This window comes from Capra hircus, chromosome 3, assembly GCF_001704415.2.
Source record: "Capra hircus breed San Clemente chromosome 3, ASM170441v1, whole genome shotgun sequence".
Classification (NCBI taxonomy): Eukaryota; Metazoa; Chordata; class Mammalia; order Artiodactyla; family Bovidae; genus Capra; species Capra hircus.
The window spans coordinates 63520347-63535694 of record NC_030810.1 but is presented as its reverse complement, the minus strand read 5'-3'; the positions used below and the strand labels follow the sequence as shown (position 1 = coordinate 63535694).

The window sequence follows — 15348 nt, the reverse complement described above, 5'->3', positions numbered from 1 at the left end:
CAAATGAAAGAAATGAAATTACTATTTTAGCATATATATAATTTGGGGGGATTTTGGATTACTTTCAGATTTTTTTGCTATTATAAATAAAAATGTGGATGGTTTTAGTCTTTTTTGCATATATATATGTATATATATTTTGAGGATAAATTTCTGGAAGTAGAATTATATGGTCAAATGAAAGACCCATTCTTAATTTTGATATTATGTATTTCAAAATCATCCATCATAAATGGGTCCTTATACTTTTGGCAACATTTGACAATTTTAAAACAAATCTCTCCAAATTTGATAAGTGATCTTACCTAATTTTGGGGATTTAGATACCATCTATATCCTGAGGGCTCTCAAATCTTTATCTCTAGCCTAGACCTTGGCCCTGAATTCCAGACATATTATGTATGTATTCTACTGCTTACTTGAAATCTCCTCTTGGATATTTCATAGATGTCTCAAAGTTATCATGTCCAAAATAGAGCTCCTGTATTCTTCAGTATGGTTCATCCTACAAAGTTGCCCTTGCCTCAGTTAATAGCAGTCATCCTTTCTATTACTTGACTCCTTTCTTTCATACCTACAATCCAGTTTGTCAGCAAATCTACTTCAATTACATCCAGAATTTAACCGCTTCTCTGCAGCATCACTGTCATTGTCCTGGTTCAGCCCACCATCATATCTCATTATAGTGACTTCCTACCTCTTCTCTGCTTCTGCCATTGCCCCTGCAGTCAGCATTCAGTGTAGAAGTAGAGTAGTTCCTATAAAAATGTAAGTCGTCTTCAGACCATGCCACTGCTCTTGGTTAATAGAGTAAACATCTACAAGGCATTATACTATCTGACCTCTGACATTACCTCTCTGACCGTATCTTCTTCCACACTTCCCTTTTTCTTGCTTTCTGCTACATTGGCCTTCTTTCTGTTTTCCTCTAACTGACCAGGTTTTGTCCCACTATGGCCTCTTCCCTCAAAGGGCAACACATCGTTTTGGTGTTTACTCCAGAGTCTCTTTTTCAGGAGGCCTTCCTGGTGGCCCATTCTCAACTTGTCCTTACTATATTGCTATCATGTATGATATATCTTACATCTTGTTTTCTTTGTCTGTATACTCCTTGTTTTTGTCTGTCTATACATGGAGTACGTTAAGCTCATGATGGAAGGGTTTTTGCTTTTTATGTTCATTACTAAAAGATTGTATCCAGTGCTTAGGGCATTTTGTAATAACTGGTAAGCAAATTTTTTCATGTATTTTTCATCATTTACATTTCTGCCTTTTGGAATTACCTACTAATTATCCTTTACATGTCTTTTTTTTTTCAAAATTATTATATAAAGATTCTCTCTATATTAAGGGTATTAATCTTTTGTCATAATCCTTTACTTTTTTGCACATTTTGTTAGCCTGTTTAATACTCTGAGGGGCTCTGAAATTTTGGGGATACACATGAACCTATGTATGTATAGGTGTATGTGTGTGTATAATATATATATATATATATATTTTTTTTTTTTTTTTCCCTTTACGGCTTCCTTTGGGAGTCTCTCACATTTCTGCATATCTTGGGAGCAATGTACTGACTATGATCCAGAAAAAGACTTATCTTTTCAAGGATGTTTGTATAGTGAACATCCTTGGAAGATAGTAATGTTTCCTTCTACCAAAAGGCATGCTTACTGCCTGTTATAAGCGATTTGGGCTCCCTAAATTTGGAGTTGCTTCTCTGTACGTCTCACTATGTGTACAGGTGTCATCGGCCCTCTTGGTATTGCTTTGGGGGAAGTGAGGCTTAGGAAACTAACACAAACACTGATATAAGACTCACCCAGGAGTCTTGTGTCTTCTGCTAGTATCCATGAGACTATGCTAGGCTAACTGGTAGTCTTGGAGGGTAAAAATTTCAGACTCTTACAGTTCTTGATATCGTCTTTTGATTTTATGCTTAGTTAGGTTTTTACTATTCTAAAATTAAATCACATTTTACCTGAATCTTCTGTGAAAAAAAGTGTAAGCTTAATTTTTAAAAAATATTTAACACATTAAAATAAATGCATAATTGACCAATGTAAAAATCATGTTTGCTGAAGTTGTATTGTTAACCTGTTTTTTCCTAATGAATGATTGTCTTATTACCATTATAGTGATCCGTATTTTCCCCATTTATTTAAAAATCCAACCTTTGTCATATGATAAATATAATCTTAATGTATATTTTTTCTATTCCATAGACCCCTGTCTTATATACAGAGGGGTCGCGAAGAGTCGGACACAACTTGGCGACTGAACAACAACATACATTTTAGTATCTAATAAGTACTGAGATTCTCTACTTAGTATCCTTTAAAATTTTTATTAGTCTCTTCTATTTTTCCATATGAATTTTAAATTAAGTTTCTCATATTCTTCTTCCCCTCAACTGTTTTGGTTGTAATTATATTAAAGTTGTACTGATTTGTAAAAAACTGATATGTCAATAATATTGAGTCCCCCTTCCAGGAATGTGGTCTTTCTATTGTTCAAGTCTTTTATGTCAATAAATTTTTAAAGTTTAAAAATATGTTTTTAATAAATAACTTTTTGAAATTCTTAATTTTAATGGTAATTATATGCAGTCAGAAATAAGCTAATTTTATTAGCTTTGTTGATAAATGAGTTAATTTTTAATGCATCAAAGTACAAATGAATTCTAATGATTTATAAAATCTATTTATATATTCCTTAATAGACTACACTTGCTGCTTTGAAGGATGAGATTGCCTCTGTTGAAAATGAACTCTTAGAATTGCAAGAAGTAGAAAAACAACAGAAAACTCTTATTGAAGTTTATAAAACTCAGGTAACCATTGCATTTATTTTAATGTTTGTTAAATTTGGTAGATAATTTAAACACTGTATTTGTTTATGGTTTAAAAAAGCAGAACTGAGGAAAGGTGGAGTTATTGTGATAAAATATGATTTATCTCAAAATATTTCTTAAGGTCCCAAATTCATAAAATGATTCTTCTTATTCCTAATTCATATGCGCTGTGTTTATATTAGATATTCCTAAAAGTGATCTAAAATTAATTGTTAGTTAATTTTAGTTATATTTGTCATCTTGTATTTTTAATGGTATTGATTTAGAATAATGACTCCATTCAAGGGTCATTAAAGCACAATATTTCCTCTTTGCATCTTAAAAAGTATAATTCATATTTATTCTCATGAAACACCTGGAAGAGAACATATGTATTGAATAGAACATGTGTTAATTGGTAATTTATAGAAAAGCTTATGATATAGAAATACAGTATTTAAGAAAAACTTCATTTGAAAGATGAGACATATGCAGGTCCTTGAATGATGGGTAACAAATTGGTCAACAAGGACCTTATTTTCATGAAAGAGAGTGTTTGAATTGAAGGATAATGAACTAAAGGTTAAAGCTGAAGGAGGGAAATAATGTAGGTAATTAGGAAGGACTCCATTCCCATGGTTTAGATGGGAAACTGGAGTTGAGACTAAAATTCAGTTAGAATATTCCAGTTATCCCTGCTGGAGGTAAGAGTGGAGGCTGTGATGGACTGTGTGATGCCTCACTGAAAATATCATCTCGGTCTTCCAGCTGGTTGTTCTGATTTAACCCTCCATCAAGAATACTGTGGATGAGTATATTCTTGGCTCTGGGTCTTGTATAAAGTGCTTAGGTTTTCTGTTTTTTAACAGATTTTGATTTGTAGAGTGAAATAGTTGCTTTGGGAGCTAGTTTGGACCAGAGACCAATTCTTTAAAGTGACATTGACTTGCTAGTGAAGGTCACTCTCTAATATTCAGAGCTCAGGTGAAGATTGTATTATTATTCTATTTCTATTATGGGAAAAGACAGGTAAATCACAAAAGGATTGTGGATTAGAGTAGAGCACTGAGTGATTCTTGTATTTAAAGAAGGAATAACATTAGATAAACATACTGATGGTTCTAATAGGGTAGTGATAATGGGTTTAAAATAGAAATTTTTAAAAATTTCTAAAAAAAGACACAGATGTGTATAACGGACTTTTGGACTCAGAGGGAGAGGGAGAGGGTGGGATGATTTGGAAGAATGGGAATTCTAACATGTATACTGTCATGTAAGAATTGAATCGCCAGTCCATGTCTGACGTAGGGTGCAGCATGCTTGGGGCTGGTGCATGGGGATGACCCAGAGAGATGTTGTGGGGAGGGAGGTGGGAGGGGGGGTTCATGTTTGGGAACGCATGTAAGAATTAAAGATTTTAAAATTTAAAAAATAAAAAAAAATTTAAAAAAAAATTAAAAAAAAAATAAAATAGAAATTTTAAAATTTAAATTCACATTTTTAGCTTTTTATTTCATATAATGGTCCTAATAAGCAAATACTGTACAATTTTTTATTTTCAGATACAAAAGGTGCAAGAAGCAGCTGAAATGGTAAAAAGCAGATGTAAAAATTTGCTACAAGAAAATAGCCTAATAACAAAAAACAAAAATAAAAAATTAAAAAAGGTTGGCTTGACATTTTAAATAATAAAATGTTTTATTTATGTTTTGTACTATTTGAATTTTATATGAATTCTTTTATATAAATTTTATATAAATTCTTTCATTTTCTTTAGTTTAGACTTAGGAATTATCTGTTCTCGATTTCTGTGACAATTTGTTTTCTAAGGAAGTAATGTGTCTTCCAGACCTGAAATGTGTTAATATATTTTTAAAATTTTTCCTAAATATTTAAAAAATAACATAAATGTTTAATTTCTCTGATATAAGAGGAGACTTAAGTAGCATCAAAAATGGTTGTCACTGAGCTTCATGCAAAGTTGACTATCTTTCATTTTTAATCTCATCTTTTTTATTCTGATACTAAATCTTTTGCGTAAAAAACCAAAATATTCTCTTCTAAATGCTTTTTTGGAAGAAAAGTAACATTAAAAACAAAAAGAACCCAGAATCATTTCCTTTTTTTTTTTTTCACCCTATTGCAAAAGAATGAAGGGAAGGTCAGTGTTGGCAAGTTATGATGTTTTTGTGAATATTTTTAAGTTTTTAAGTGAAACCGCATCCTTTTTTGGGTCTTCTCACATTGCTTTTGGTAAGGAAGCAGTGAAACTTGTAGGATGTTGACACCCCTGATTCCTGGCTGGGGAGGTCATGGGATGTTACTGGTTAGTTGAGTGTAATAAGGTGACTGTCTCTGGGTTGTCCCCACATCTTGGAATTGAGAATTCTGAGTAAGACACCAGTGTGAAGAAGAGGTCAGTCAGACCAGGCATTGTCTGCTGGTTAAAAGAGAGAAAGGTAGCCCATCAGATGTGCAACTTACTACTTTTCACCTATTTTTAGCAGACCAGAGAAGAAATCATTTCATACCTCTTGATTACTTTTTCTCATGAGACATACCAATGCAAATGCCTCCTCTTTTATAGGCAACACTATAAATAAAAGTCTATTTTAGAAAACCTGTTCAAAAAGCTGAAGAGGCTGGAGCCTGTGCAGGGATTCCAGATACTGTGAGGTCACAGTGTTTTCTTACTGGTATTAAACCAGATAAGCTGTTTTTTAAAGTGAAATGCTCCCTTTTTCTTGTCCATTGTTTTAAGTCTCTTGTCTTTCTCATGGGCTCTTAGATGTTTGGGGACCCAGAGGCAGGCATTTTTCTAATTTTATCATTTGTGATCCAGAAGGCCTGATGTTGCATAGTAGCTCTCGGTATTCCCTGTCTTGGGGAAAAGTCTAGCTTTTGTTTTTCTTCCCTATGAATATCCTAGGTGCCCTATGTCTTGTTATTTCTTCTTAATTATCAGTTCAAGCAATTTTTATGGTTGCTTCTTGTCACATCTCTACAAAAGTGCCACCGTGAGGAATTGTAGCAGCCCAGAGATAATATAAGTACAATTAGATTTGTTCTTAGTAATATAGTAACATTAATGATCAAACTATAGTCTCCTGAATACTACTGATATTAGGTATTTTGAATTTACATACAGCAAATCTCACTAATTCCGACTGAGTGCAGCAAGACTGCTTTATTCAAAATATCTGAGTTACTAGATCAAATTTTGGACAAAAGTCTAAAGTCACTTTGGACTGATGGCTGGACAGTAGCAGACTACTGTACCAGCTTTCTTAGTAATGTCTGTGCTTGCATATAAATGACAGGATGGAGTCAAAAGTTTACTTACCTAAGTAATTTAAACATTCGCCCTGCAAGCTAATATCACCATATTCATTTACTCAACAAACTTTTTGTACACTAACTAAAGTCCAACCTACTTTTGTGTTCTACATTCTTATTTAGCGGGTGGGCTTCCCTGGTGGCTCAGATGGTAAAGAATTAACTTGTCATGCAGGAGGCTCAGGTTCGATCCCTGGGTCGGAAAGATCCCCTGGGGAAGGGATTGGCAGAATGTGCCCGGAGAATTCTATGGACAGAGGGGCCTGGCGGCAGTCCATGGGGTCATAAAAAGTCAGATATGACTGAGAAAGTTTTACTTTTCATTCTTATTTAGCACAGTCAAACTTAAAGTTTATTCTTATTTATTTGGTTAAGTCTCTTTTTATAAACTCTTATACCTAAAATATTTATTATATTATAGGTATATCTAGTATTTAAGATAGTAAAAACATGAATGCTGAATGTGTGATCTTGCACTTATTTCCCTAATGCTACAACTCAGATGAGAGGCCAGATGGAGTCTCATCTGAAGGAGTTAGAATGTGTCCGCGATTCCTTGACGGCGGTGGAACAGAGGCTTCAGGAGTGTCAGGAGAGTCTGCAGCACCACAAGGGAAAGTGTGCAGGCCAGGCACACACCGTTAGGGAGCTTCAGGGCCAGGTGTCCAGCCATCATTTTGATTGTCGTTAGACGTGTTAAATGCTTTGGAATAATTTCGCCAGTTGAGGGCACTCCTGTCAGGGGTTGATTATTTTACTCTTATCTAAATAAGTTGATAAAATGTCAGTTTCTTGTGAATACTGTGTTATTTTGAAAGCTATTCTTGTTAGTATTTTATAATGAAAAATGGTAGTTAAAATTGCTAATTTAATTTATTCATACAAATCTATATTTAGACATTTGAGGACAGTAATAGCATGAGAGAAGGAGCAAAGCTATTCCTACAAGTATATTTTTGATGTCAGGATAAGATAAATTATTGTAATTTACCTTATAAAAATTAGAATTTATTTCTGTTAGAATTATGTGCAAGTTTATTTGGATTACTCTCAATTATTTTTTAAACATATACTTTTTCACTGCATCAGAGGAGAGAGATCATGGGTTTCCTATAGCCATCTCTTAATTAAATGCCTAACACATAGTAAACACTAATAAATATTTTTTCATCTTTTTTTTCAAAGAAGCATGTCCAAAGGTGGTAGCACATCTTTTTATTTGCGAAATAATTTTAGGAAGAATTCTCTATCTTCTAGATTAATCTGGATTTAATATTGAAAATCATCCTCTTTTTTTTTAGTATAAATTTATTTATTTCAAAAAGAACCCAAACAATACTTTGCTGAGTTTATCTCCTGAGAAGAGATCTTTCTAGGAAAATGTCAAATCATACTAACTGAAATATGAGAAAAAATTGTTTTTCAAAACTGCATTATTTAAACATAGCTTTTAAAGCAGTGGGAAGAATATTCTGTTTTGGTGTAGGCAAGTGTATCTTTGCTTATCTGTTTTGTTTTGCTTCTCACAAATATGTTTTTTATTCAGTAGTTACAGCTTTATAGATATTCTATTATTAATCACTGCCTGTAGGTGAATCAGAAAATTGTAAGAGTAATCCTAAGTATCCAACAATAGGAGGTTACTGTTTAAAATCTTCACATTTACTTAACAAAATACATGTTCTTTTTCAATAAAACATTACTCAGAATGTTTTAATTGCCATCTTTCAGTAAAAATTTTAGTTGATAATTTTCCATGAGGCAGCAATAGTTTTTTTAAAAAATCCAGGAATTTAAGTATTTGTTTTTTAACATTGTAATATTTCTTGGTGTCTCTCTGTGTAGGGATAATAATATTTATGCCATCTTCTTTTTTATATTTGTTCTAGCAAAAAACTATGTAGATTTCTCTGGAAGTCACTTACGAAGAAAATAACCAAGAAAACTTTTTTCTCTTTTAGGTTAATGAAAATCATAATCTTCTGACAAAGCTTTCTCTGGAAGAGGAAAATTATCTTATTCAGTTAAAGTGTGAAAACCTTAAACAGTAAGTATTAAATTGACTTAAAGTTGGTATTACATTTTTTTCTACACACTGTAATTTTAAAATATATGTCTTCTGTAAAAAGAAAATTAGAACAGATGGATGCAGAAAATAAAGAGCTTGAAAAGAAGCTAGCAAACCAAGAAGAATGTCTTAAGCACAGCAATCTGAAGTTTAAAGAAAAATCTGCAGAATATACAGCACTGGCCAGACAGCTGGAAGCTGCTTTAGAAGAAGGAAGACAAAAGGTACAGATGGCCTTTATTTAGAAACGTTTTAATTAGATTACCAAAGAGTCGTCTTTTTAAACAGACGATATCTCATCTTGCCAAACCTACAGTTATTGCTTTTAACCTGATGACAGGGTGAAGGGAGCAATTACATTTTTGTTTTTTATCTACTTTTCCCTTTTGGAGCTAAACAGATATGTTACTGGTCCGGAGTTGCTTCACTAAATAAATGGTGATGTGGCAGGGTAAAGGGCAAGAATGGAAAACACTTTATAGGAATCGCCCTTTTTTTTTTTTTTTTTAATGAAACCAGAGCAGATATGCAAGTTACTGAACCTTTTGGTTTTGATTGAGATTCAGTGAGCTATAAAGCTCAACTCCTTTTTGGCAAATGTTGTAAAAATAAATATGGACAGGAATTAATTTCCAGTTAAATCCATGTGATTAGCATTTAATAAATATCTCACTGTCTGTTGAGAAGCATTCTGTTAGTACTTCTGATACAAAGATGAGTAAGAACTGGCCTCAGCTCTCAGGACACTCACAGTTCAGTAGGTAAACAACATGTGAACAGACAGTATCATCCAGCAAGTAGTTGCTACAATGTAGAGAAGACACAAGGGACACTGCCAGGTGGATTAGTTCAATCTGGAGATGTAGAGAAATGATTCAGGAAGATCTCAAAGAAGAGGTAAATTTATCAAATGATTTGAAAATGTAATCTTGAAAGACACGAGGTGGGCTTTGGAATTCACAAGAGGTGGATTTGAATTCTGGCCCTAACACATTATATCCCAACCCAAGGCAAGCTACTTTCCAGACTTTAGTTTTTTACTTGGTAAAATGGGGATGATGAGTTTCCTCATAGGATTGAATGACACTGGAAAGAGATTGTCTATACCCTGATGACTCTCAGAAGTATATCTCTGCCACAGACTTCTCTCTTTCCTGACATCTAAATTCGTATGCTCTGCTATTTATTTATCTCCTCTTAACATTTTTAGGCAACTCAGACTTAACGTGTCCAACACCAGATTTTGAATGTCTCTCTGAACTCTTCCACCTGTGGTCTTTCACAAGCCTGTTAAAGGCAATTCCACAAGAGTGAGAGAACTTCTGATACCCTTGCACTCTTAAATGTCAGATAGATATATTTTGATTTTTTTTTAACCTCTGGGAAAGCTATTTAAGTTGACTTTGAAAGACATATCATTGAATGAAAGTTGAGTAGTAAAATGTACTGCCAGTGATAGAAATGTAATCCAGGTTTCTCAGTCCCAACCTGTGGGAGAAGAAGTGACTTTAGCCTGGGTTCAGACTAAGTGAACCTTGGAAATGCTGGATGCTCTCAGATTCCTTCTCAGAAGTAGTCAGAGCCCTCAGAGATGTGTCTGCCCTCTCCTTTCCTTCCTGCTGCAGTGAAGTGTGGAGCTGCCTGTACTGCCGCAGGAAGCACGCCACTGCCCTGTTGCTGTTGCCCCCGCTACAGGGCCTTGTGAAGGACATGGATACTTGTCCTGGGGGCTCTTTCTCCCAAAGCTTCAAATCCTGTTAGAATTCTTCTCTCACAATCACCCTTGGAATTTGTGTACAAGAAATCTTTGTAAATAACTATAGTAACTTAGAACTTAGTCTGTGGGAGTTAGGTTAGAGGACAGTCCTTCCTACTAGCTCCTTGCTCCTGAACTAGTCTCTGCCTCCACTTTCATTCTTGTGGTTCCAACCCACCTTTCCTGTAAATAGGTTCCCATGTATCTGAATCCTTGGATAAACATCACTAAGCTAGACTTTCTGCTGAAATAAACCATCAGAGAAATACGAAAACTCAAATTCAGACCATTTTGGAAGTGAATGAATGAAAAACCAATCTCGTGTGTGTGTGTGTGTGTGTGTCTCTGTGTGTGGTGTGAATATCATCTACCCTGCCCCCAATTCTCTCCATCCACGTCTATTCTCAGCAGATTGTGGAAATATAGTGTTGGGGAAAACCTGCCTACATCACATCTGTGGAACTTCCACTTCCAGCTACTTTTTCAGATACTTCCATACCAAACAGGAGAGTGCATGCTTATGCTATATGTGTTTCTCAAGATAGAACACCTTTAAACGCTTTCTAGTTAAGTTGTCTAATATCCAAATAATATCTGTTTGGAAAGAAGAGATACAGTATAATTATGTCAAGACTTTAAATTATATCTTAAAGAAAGCACATTTAGCTCTTTTATTCTTTCAATTAAAATTATAGGTTTCTGAAGAAATAGAGAAAATGTCATCTAGAGAAAGGGCTTTACAAGTCAAAATAGTAGATCTGGAAAATGAACTTAGAAAGAAAAATGAAGAACAAAATCAACTTGTTTGCAAAATGAACAGTGTAAGTATTAGTATGGCTTAATGTATTTTCATTAAAAATAAGTTAGCATTTAACATTCTTACCATGGAGTTTTAGTTAAACAGTTAACATACAAAGTGAAGGGAATCAAGGCTATTACTTTACTGATAGTACTAAAAGTAACAAATAATATAAATCATAAAAATAAAAATGTCAGCATTTGGCCAAAGAATTATTATCCTGCATCCTTGGTAGCTTCTATTACATTTCCCCCAAAGTCTCATCAGGCCCTTTCCCTGCATATTATTTTTACATGACAGATGCTTAATGAGAGTTACAGATATCATTTACTTGTTTTCTTTGTGTTATGGATTTTTCATTTTTAAGATAAACACTATGATTAGATTTTGATAGTATTAAATAATGAATATTATATTTTAGGAAGTTATAAGTTGATGATTTAGATGTTTAGTTATATCTGCACATGAGGTGGATGCTCGGGTGTACTCAGTCATAAAATGAGAATACCAATATGAAAGCTAGCACGAGTTGTAATTGACTTAGTTGAAAATTATCTACTGAACAGTGACATAGAAAATAATAATACTTTTATTTTTTCCAGGAGCCAGACTCCATAACTATTTTTTCATTCCCAAGCATGTAAACCATTGAAAACCGGAAAGGTTCAAAAGTTAAATATTCTAGCCATCATTATTAGTTTAATTTTATTACCATCAGAAGTTTCATGGCAATTTAATCAGAACAAAACATTTCTCATCTTTAGTTTAGCACAGACCTTCACTTTATTTCACAATATTTTTTAGTCACTGTCAGAATTTCTGTTATATTATAAAATGTACGATATTCTGTGTGTTATTGAAACTTCTAAAAATAAGTATATTAAAATGAGGTATGTGTGTTATAATATTCCTAGTACTTGGTTAAAGCTGCTAAAATAAGTAAAGTTAAGATCTGATGTTTTGTTAATCTTGATGATTTTTACAGTAGTAAAAATTTAGAATTCTGACCCTGGATTTAGACATTGCTGAAAAATGGGTTTATTTCTGTCCCTTCCCGGGGGCAGTTCAGTTGGCAGTTTCAGATATTTGTTTTATATACACGTCTTAGCTCCATCTGAATTGTAAGCACCCTGAGAGGCTGTCTCCATAGTTAATTGTATGCTGCTGTCTTCCTTAGTGCCTGACCCACAGTAGCAGGCCTCTACAGATTTTCTGCCCAGTGCTTCAGAGGGAGAGAGAGGGTGGAGTAGATACACAGACCCAAGGGTGACCCTCAGGGGCCTACTCTAGATCAAGAAGCCTGAAGTGTCTTTGGAATATATTATATACTTACATTTTAAAATCTATGTACATTTTGCATTCTACCTTATAATATGTGTATTTGTATTAATATTTTTCCCTCCCAAGTTGTTGAGTAAAATCAATGTTTCTCAAAGATCCATTATAGTCATTCTGTGACTTTGTAGACTTCAGCCTGGCAAGTTGTTTTATACCACCCACTATACTTTCCCTGGGGGCATTGCTCAGTTTCAGAAGGTAGCTGGTGTCATTGAACACCTGGTAGGAAGGATATAAAAGCTTTTTCTTCTAACAGTTCCTACAATTTACTTGGAAGCTAGGTGATATTTGTAGCCTGTCTAAAATATTTTCAGTGAACAGATCTATTTGGGAATTTATGCACAACTGAATATTTTAAAAATACATTTTAAATGTTTTCCTCAATGACCACATATGATATTGAGTTCATTTTGTTTTTAAAAGATTCTAAAAATAAAATGTTCATATTATCAAAACTAGAATTCTGTCAGTTTTTAAGATAGCAAAAGTAGTCAGCCTTTTAGGGAAAGAAAATGACAAAAACTAGTATTAAAATATGCCATGTTAAATGTAACAGAAATTGTGACAGTTTCAAGTAAAATCTATTTAAGTTAATCATATTAAATATATAATAATTTAGGGCTAAGTGAGTGTGTATTACAACAAACTGTCACAGAGAGATCAACCATGTATGTGCTCTGTTTATTCTAGATTTTAAAGAAAAGTGAGCGCTAAGATTTTTTTCTTTTAAAAAATTAAAAACCATGTATTCAATATTATGTATATAAATTTGTATATTATCACTGTCTTTGATATTAATGTCATTATTAACTTTTTATTTCTTTTTTTTATTTAGAAAGCACAACATCAGGAAGTATGTTTGAAAGAAGTACAACATAGTCTTGAAAAGTCAGAGAATCAAAATGAGAGTATTAAGAATTATTTACAGTTTCTTAAAACCTCTTATGTAACAATGTTTGGATAAATTTTTGGCTTTACTTTCTATAAACAATAGATTTTTACTATGAGTAAAAAGTAATTAGGTAAAAAATAAATATGTTATCTGTTGCTATACTTTATGATTTATGAGTGGTGCTATTAGGCTTTTATATAAAGATTTTTGAAATGTAATTTATTATCCAATTGAAATTTTAAAACAAGATACATGTTAATATTCCTTTTTTGCTGGATAGTCTTCACTTAACTCTGGATTAATATCTATTTAATTTATTTTGGTTTCTAGAATATTTTATATACAGAAAAGAAGCTAGAATCATTCTTTGTGAATTTAGCCACCATTCAAATGAATTTGTAATAAACCTTGGCCAATTATGAGCCAAATACATGATTTTAAATAATGTATGTAATTGTTTTACACTATAGTGCTGTATGTGTATATATTAATATAATAAAAGAAAATACTCTGAATATTATTTTTAATAATGATATAATTACATACTTTTAAAGTTGCCAAATGTCTCAGTGTACTTAATATTGTTTCAAATATATGCTAAAATGCCATTATAATTTCTGTCAGGTTTTAAATATAGAATTTTAAGTCATGGCTTTATTAAATGCCAACTGACAGTGACAGATGAAAACACGCATGCATTGTTTCTTTATAGAGAAGAGGTCTTTAGTCTTTCCTGTGAATTTATAGTCTCTTTTTGTTCATCTTATGTTAGTGATTGATATTATTAGTGTAGACATTCTGAAACCCCTGAGTTAACTGAGAGATTAAAGAGGAGTGATTTTTCCTACCCCTTCCCATGGCCAACTCACATGGGATGATCAAAATAAACACTCTTAATACCAGGAAGCTTTAGAGTGAGATCTTTGTTATTGGGATGGAGTAGAAGAGACACCAAGAACATGTTCTCTGTAATCTCTTACCCTATGTGTCGAGTCAGGATACTCTACAAGGGAACAGATATAATTGACAAAGAATCAAGTAATAGTGACTCCTCTCAGAGAATGACTTGAGAGGTGTTTATTCAAAGGACACTCAGGTCTCAAAAGATCAGTCAAAGCAGCAAGTTGTGTACTACAAAGTCCAGCCTATGAACTGAGCTCAGTCCCTCCAAGATGTTTTATCTACTTCTCTGACCAGAAATGAGGGCCTGCTTTTCTCTGATCCCCTCACTCTTAAGACTGCCGTATCATCTGCAGGGGCTTACTTCCTAGTGACCCAATTGCTTCATAGTATTTTTCAAAAATACAGTAATTTCAGAAACTGGCCACATTTTTTGCCTAACAAGTGCTAGTAATATTAGTGTTGCCTTTTAATTTTAAATCATAGTACTTGTGTTACATCCTTGACCCTTGTGATTCTTTCTTCATCTCCTTAAGCAAAGGCAGCCTTTCTTCTCAAGAAAGAAAACTAAGGTTCTTGAGAATTTTCCACTAGACTTTGAACTCTTTAAGAACAGAACTGTATCTTATTGATATTTCTATTTCAGCTGCAACACAAGACCTGGTATATAGACACTTAGTTGATGTTTGTGGATAGGTAGGTGGATGTTAAAAGAGGGAGGTATTCATATTCCTGTTTTAAATATGAAGAGTATAAGAGGAATTAACTCCTGTGGCTATGGTATAAAACTCTTTGAGTTTTAAAGTTGGTATTTGAACTTGAGTCTTCTGACTCCAGAATCTCTGTACAATACTTTTTTCCTGTTGTAAGCAGTGACAGCAGCATTAGCCCAGTGGCAGCATTGCTAGTATTTATTGAGCACTAGTCTATGCCAGTGGCAGCCCACTCCAGTGTTCTTGCCTGGAGAATCCCAGGGACAGTGGAGCCTGGTGGGCTGCCGTCTATGGGGTCACACACAGTCGGACACGACTGAAGTGACTCAGCAGCAGCAGCCGTCGTCTATGCCAAAGTTCTGACTCTGATACTTGTATTAATTCATTTACCCTTTGTCTAATGAGATAGGTGCTGTTAATTCCATTTACTCTTCAGGAAACCAAAACACAGAAAAGTAACTCACTTGAGGTCACACAGCTAGTAAGTAGCAGGTATCCAGAATCTCTTCTCTTAGCTATGACCATACTATCTTCATGTATATTTTATAAATAAAGGTAATGGTTTCTTGTAACAATCATGCATTACTTCATCTATGAATACTTTCTCTTTTAAACATTTTTAATTTTATCAAAGGAATTTGTGCATATGGTATTTAAAAGTTGGTCCCCACCATATTTTGGCTAGACTATGGAAGGAAAAGACCCTAAGGTCG

The 15348-nt window shown here is 33.6% G+C and overlaps 1 protein-coding gene across 4 annotated transcripts in view; it reads left to right on the top strand.

Annotated features, from left to right (window-relative positions):
• The window catches only part of ODF2L (outer dense fiber of sperm tails 2 like), a 37840-nt gene extending 23916 nt beyond the window's left edge, over positions 1–13924 (top strand). For all 4 annotated transcript variants that reach the window (XM_013962671.2, XM_013962674.2, XM_013962670.2 and 1 more), the window contains 6 exons: positions 2723–2833; positions 4396–4500; positions 8131–8216; positions 8299–8461; positions 10689–10814; positions 12966–13924. In XM_013962671.2, coding sequence (XP_013818125.2) covers positions 2723–2833; positions 4396–4500; positions 8131–8216; positions 8299–8461; positions 10689–10814; positions 12966–13094 — 720 coding nt within the window. In that variant the 3' untranslated portion in view covers positions 13095–13924. The remainder of the gene's footprint in view (positions 1–2722; positions 2834–4395; positions 4501–8130; positions 8217–8298; positions 8462–10688; positions 10815–12965) is intronic.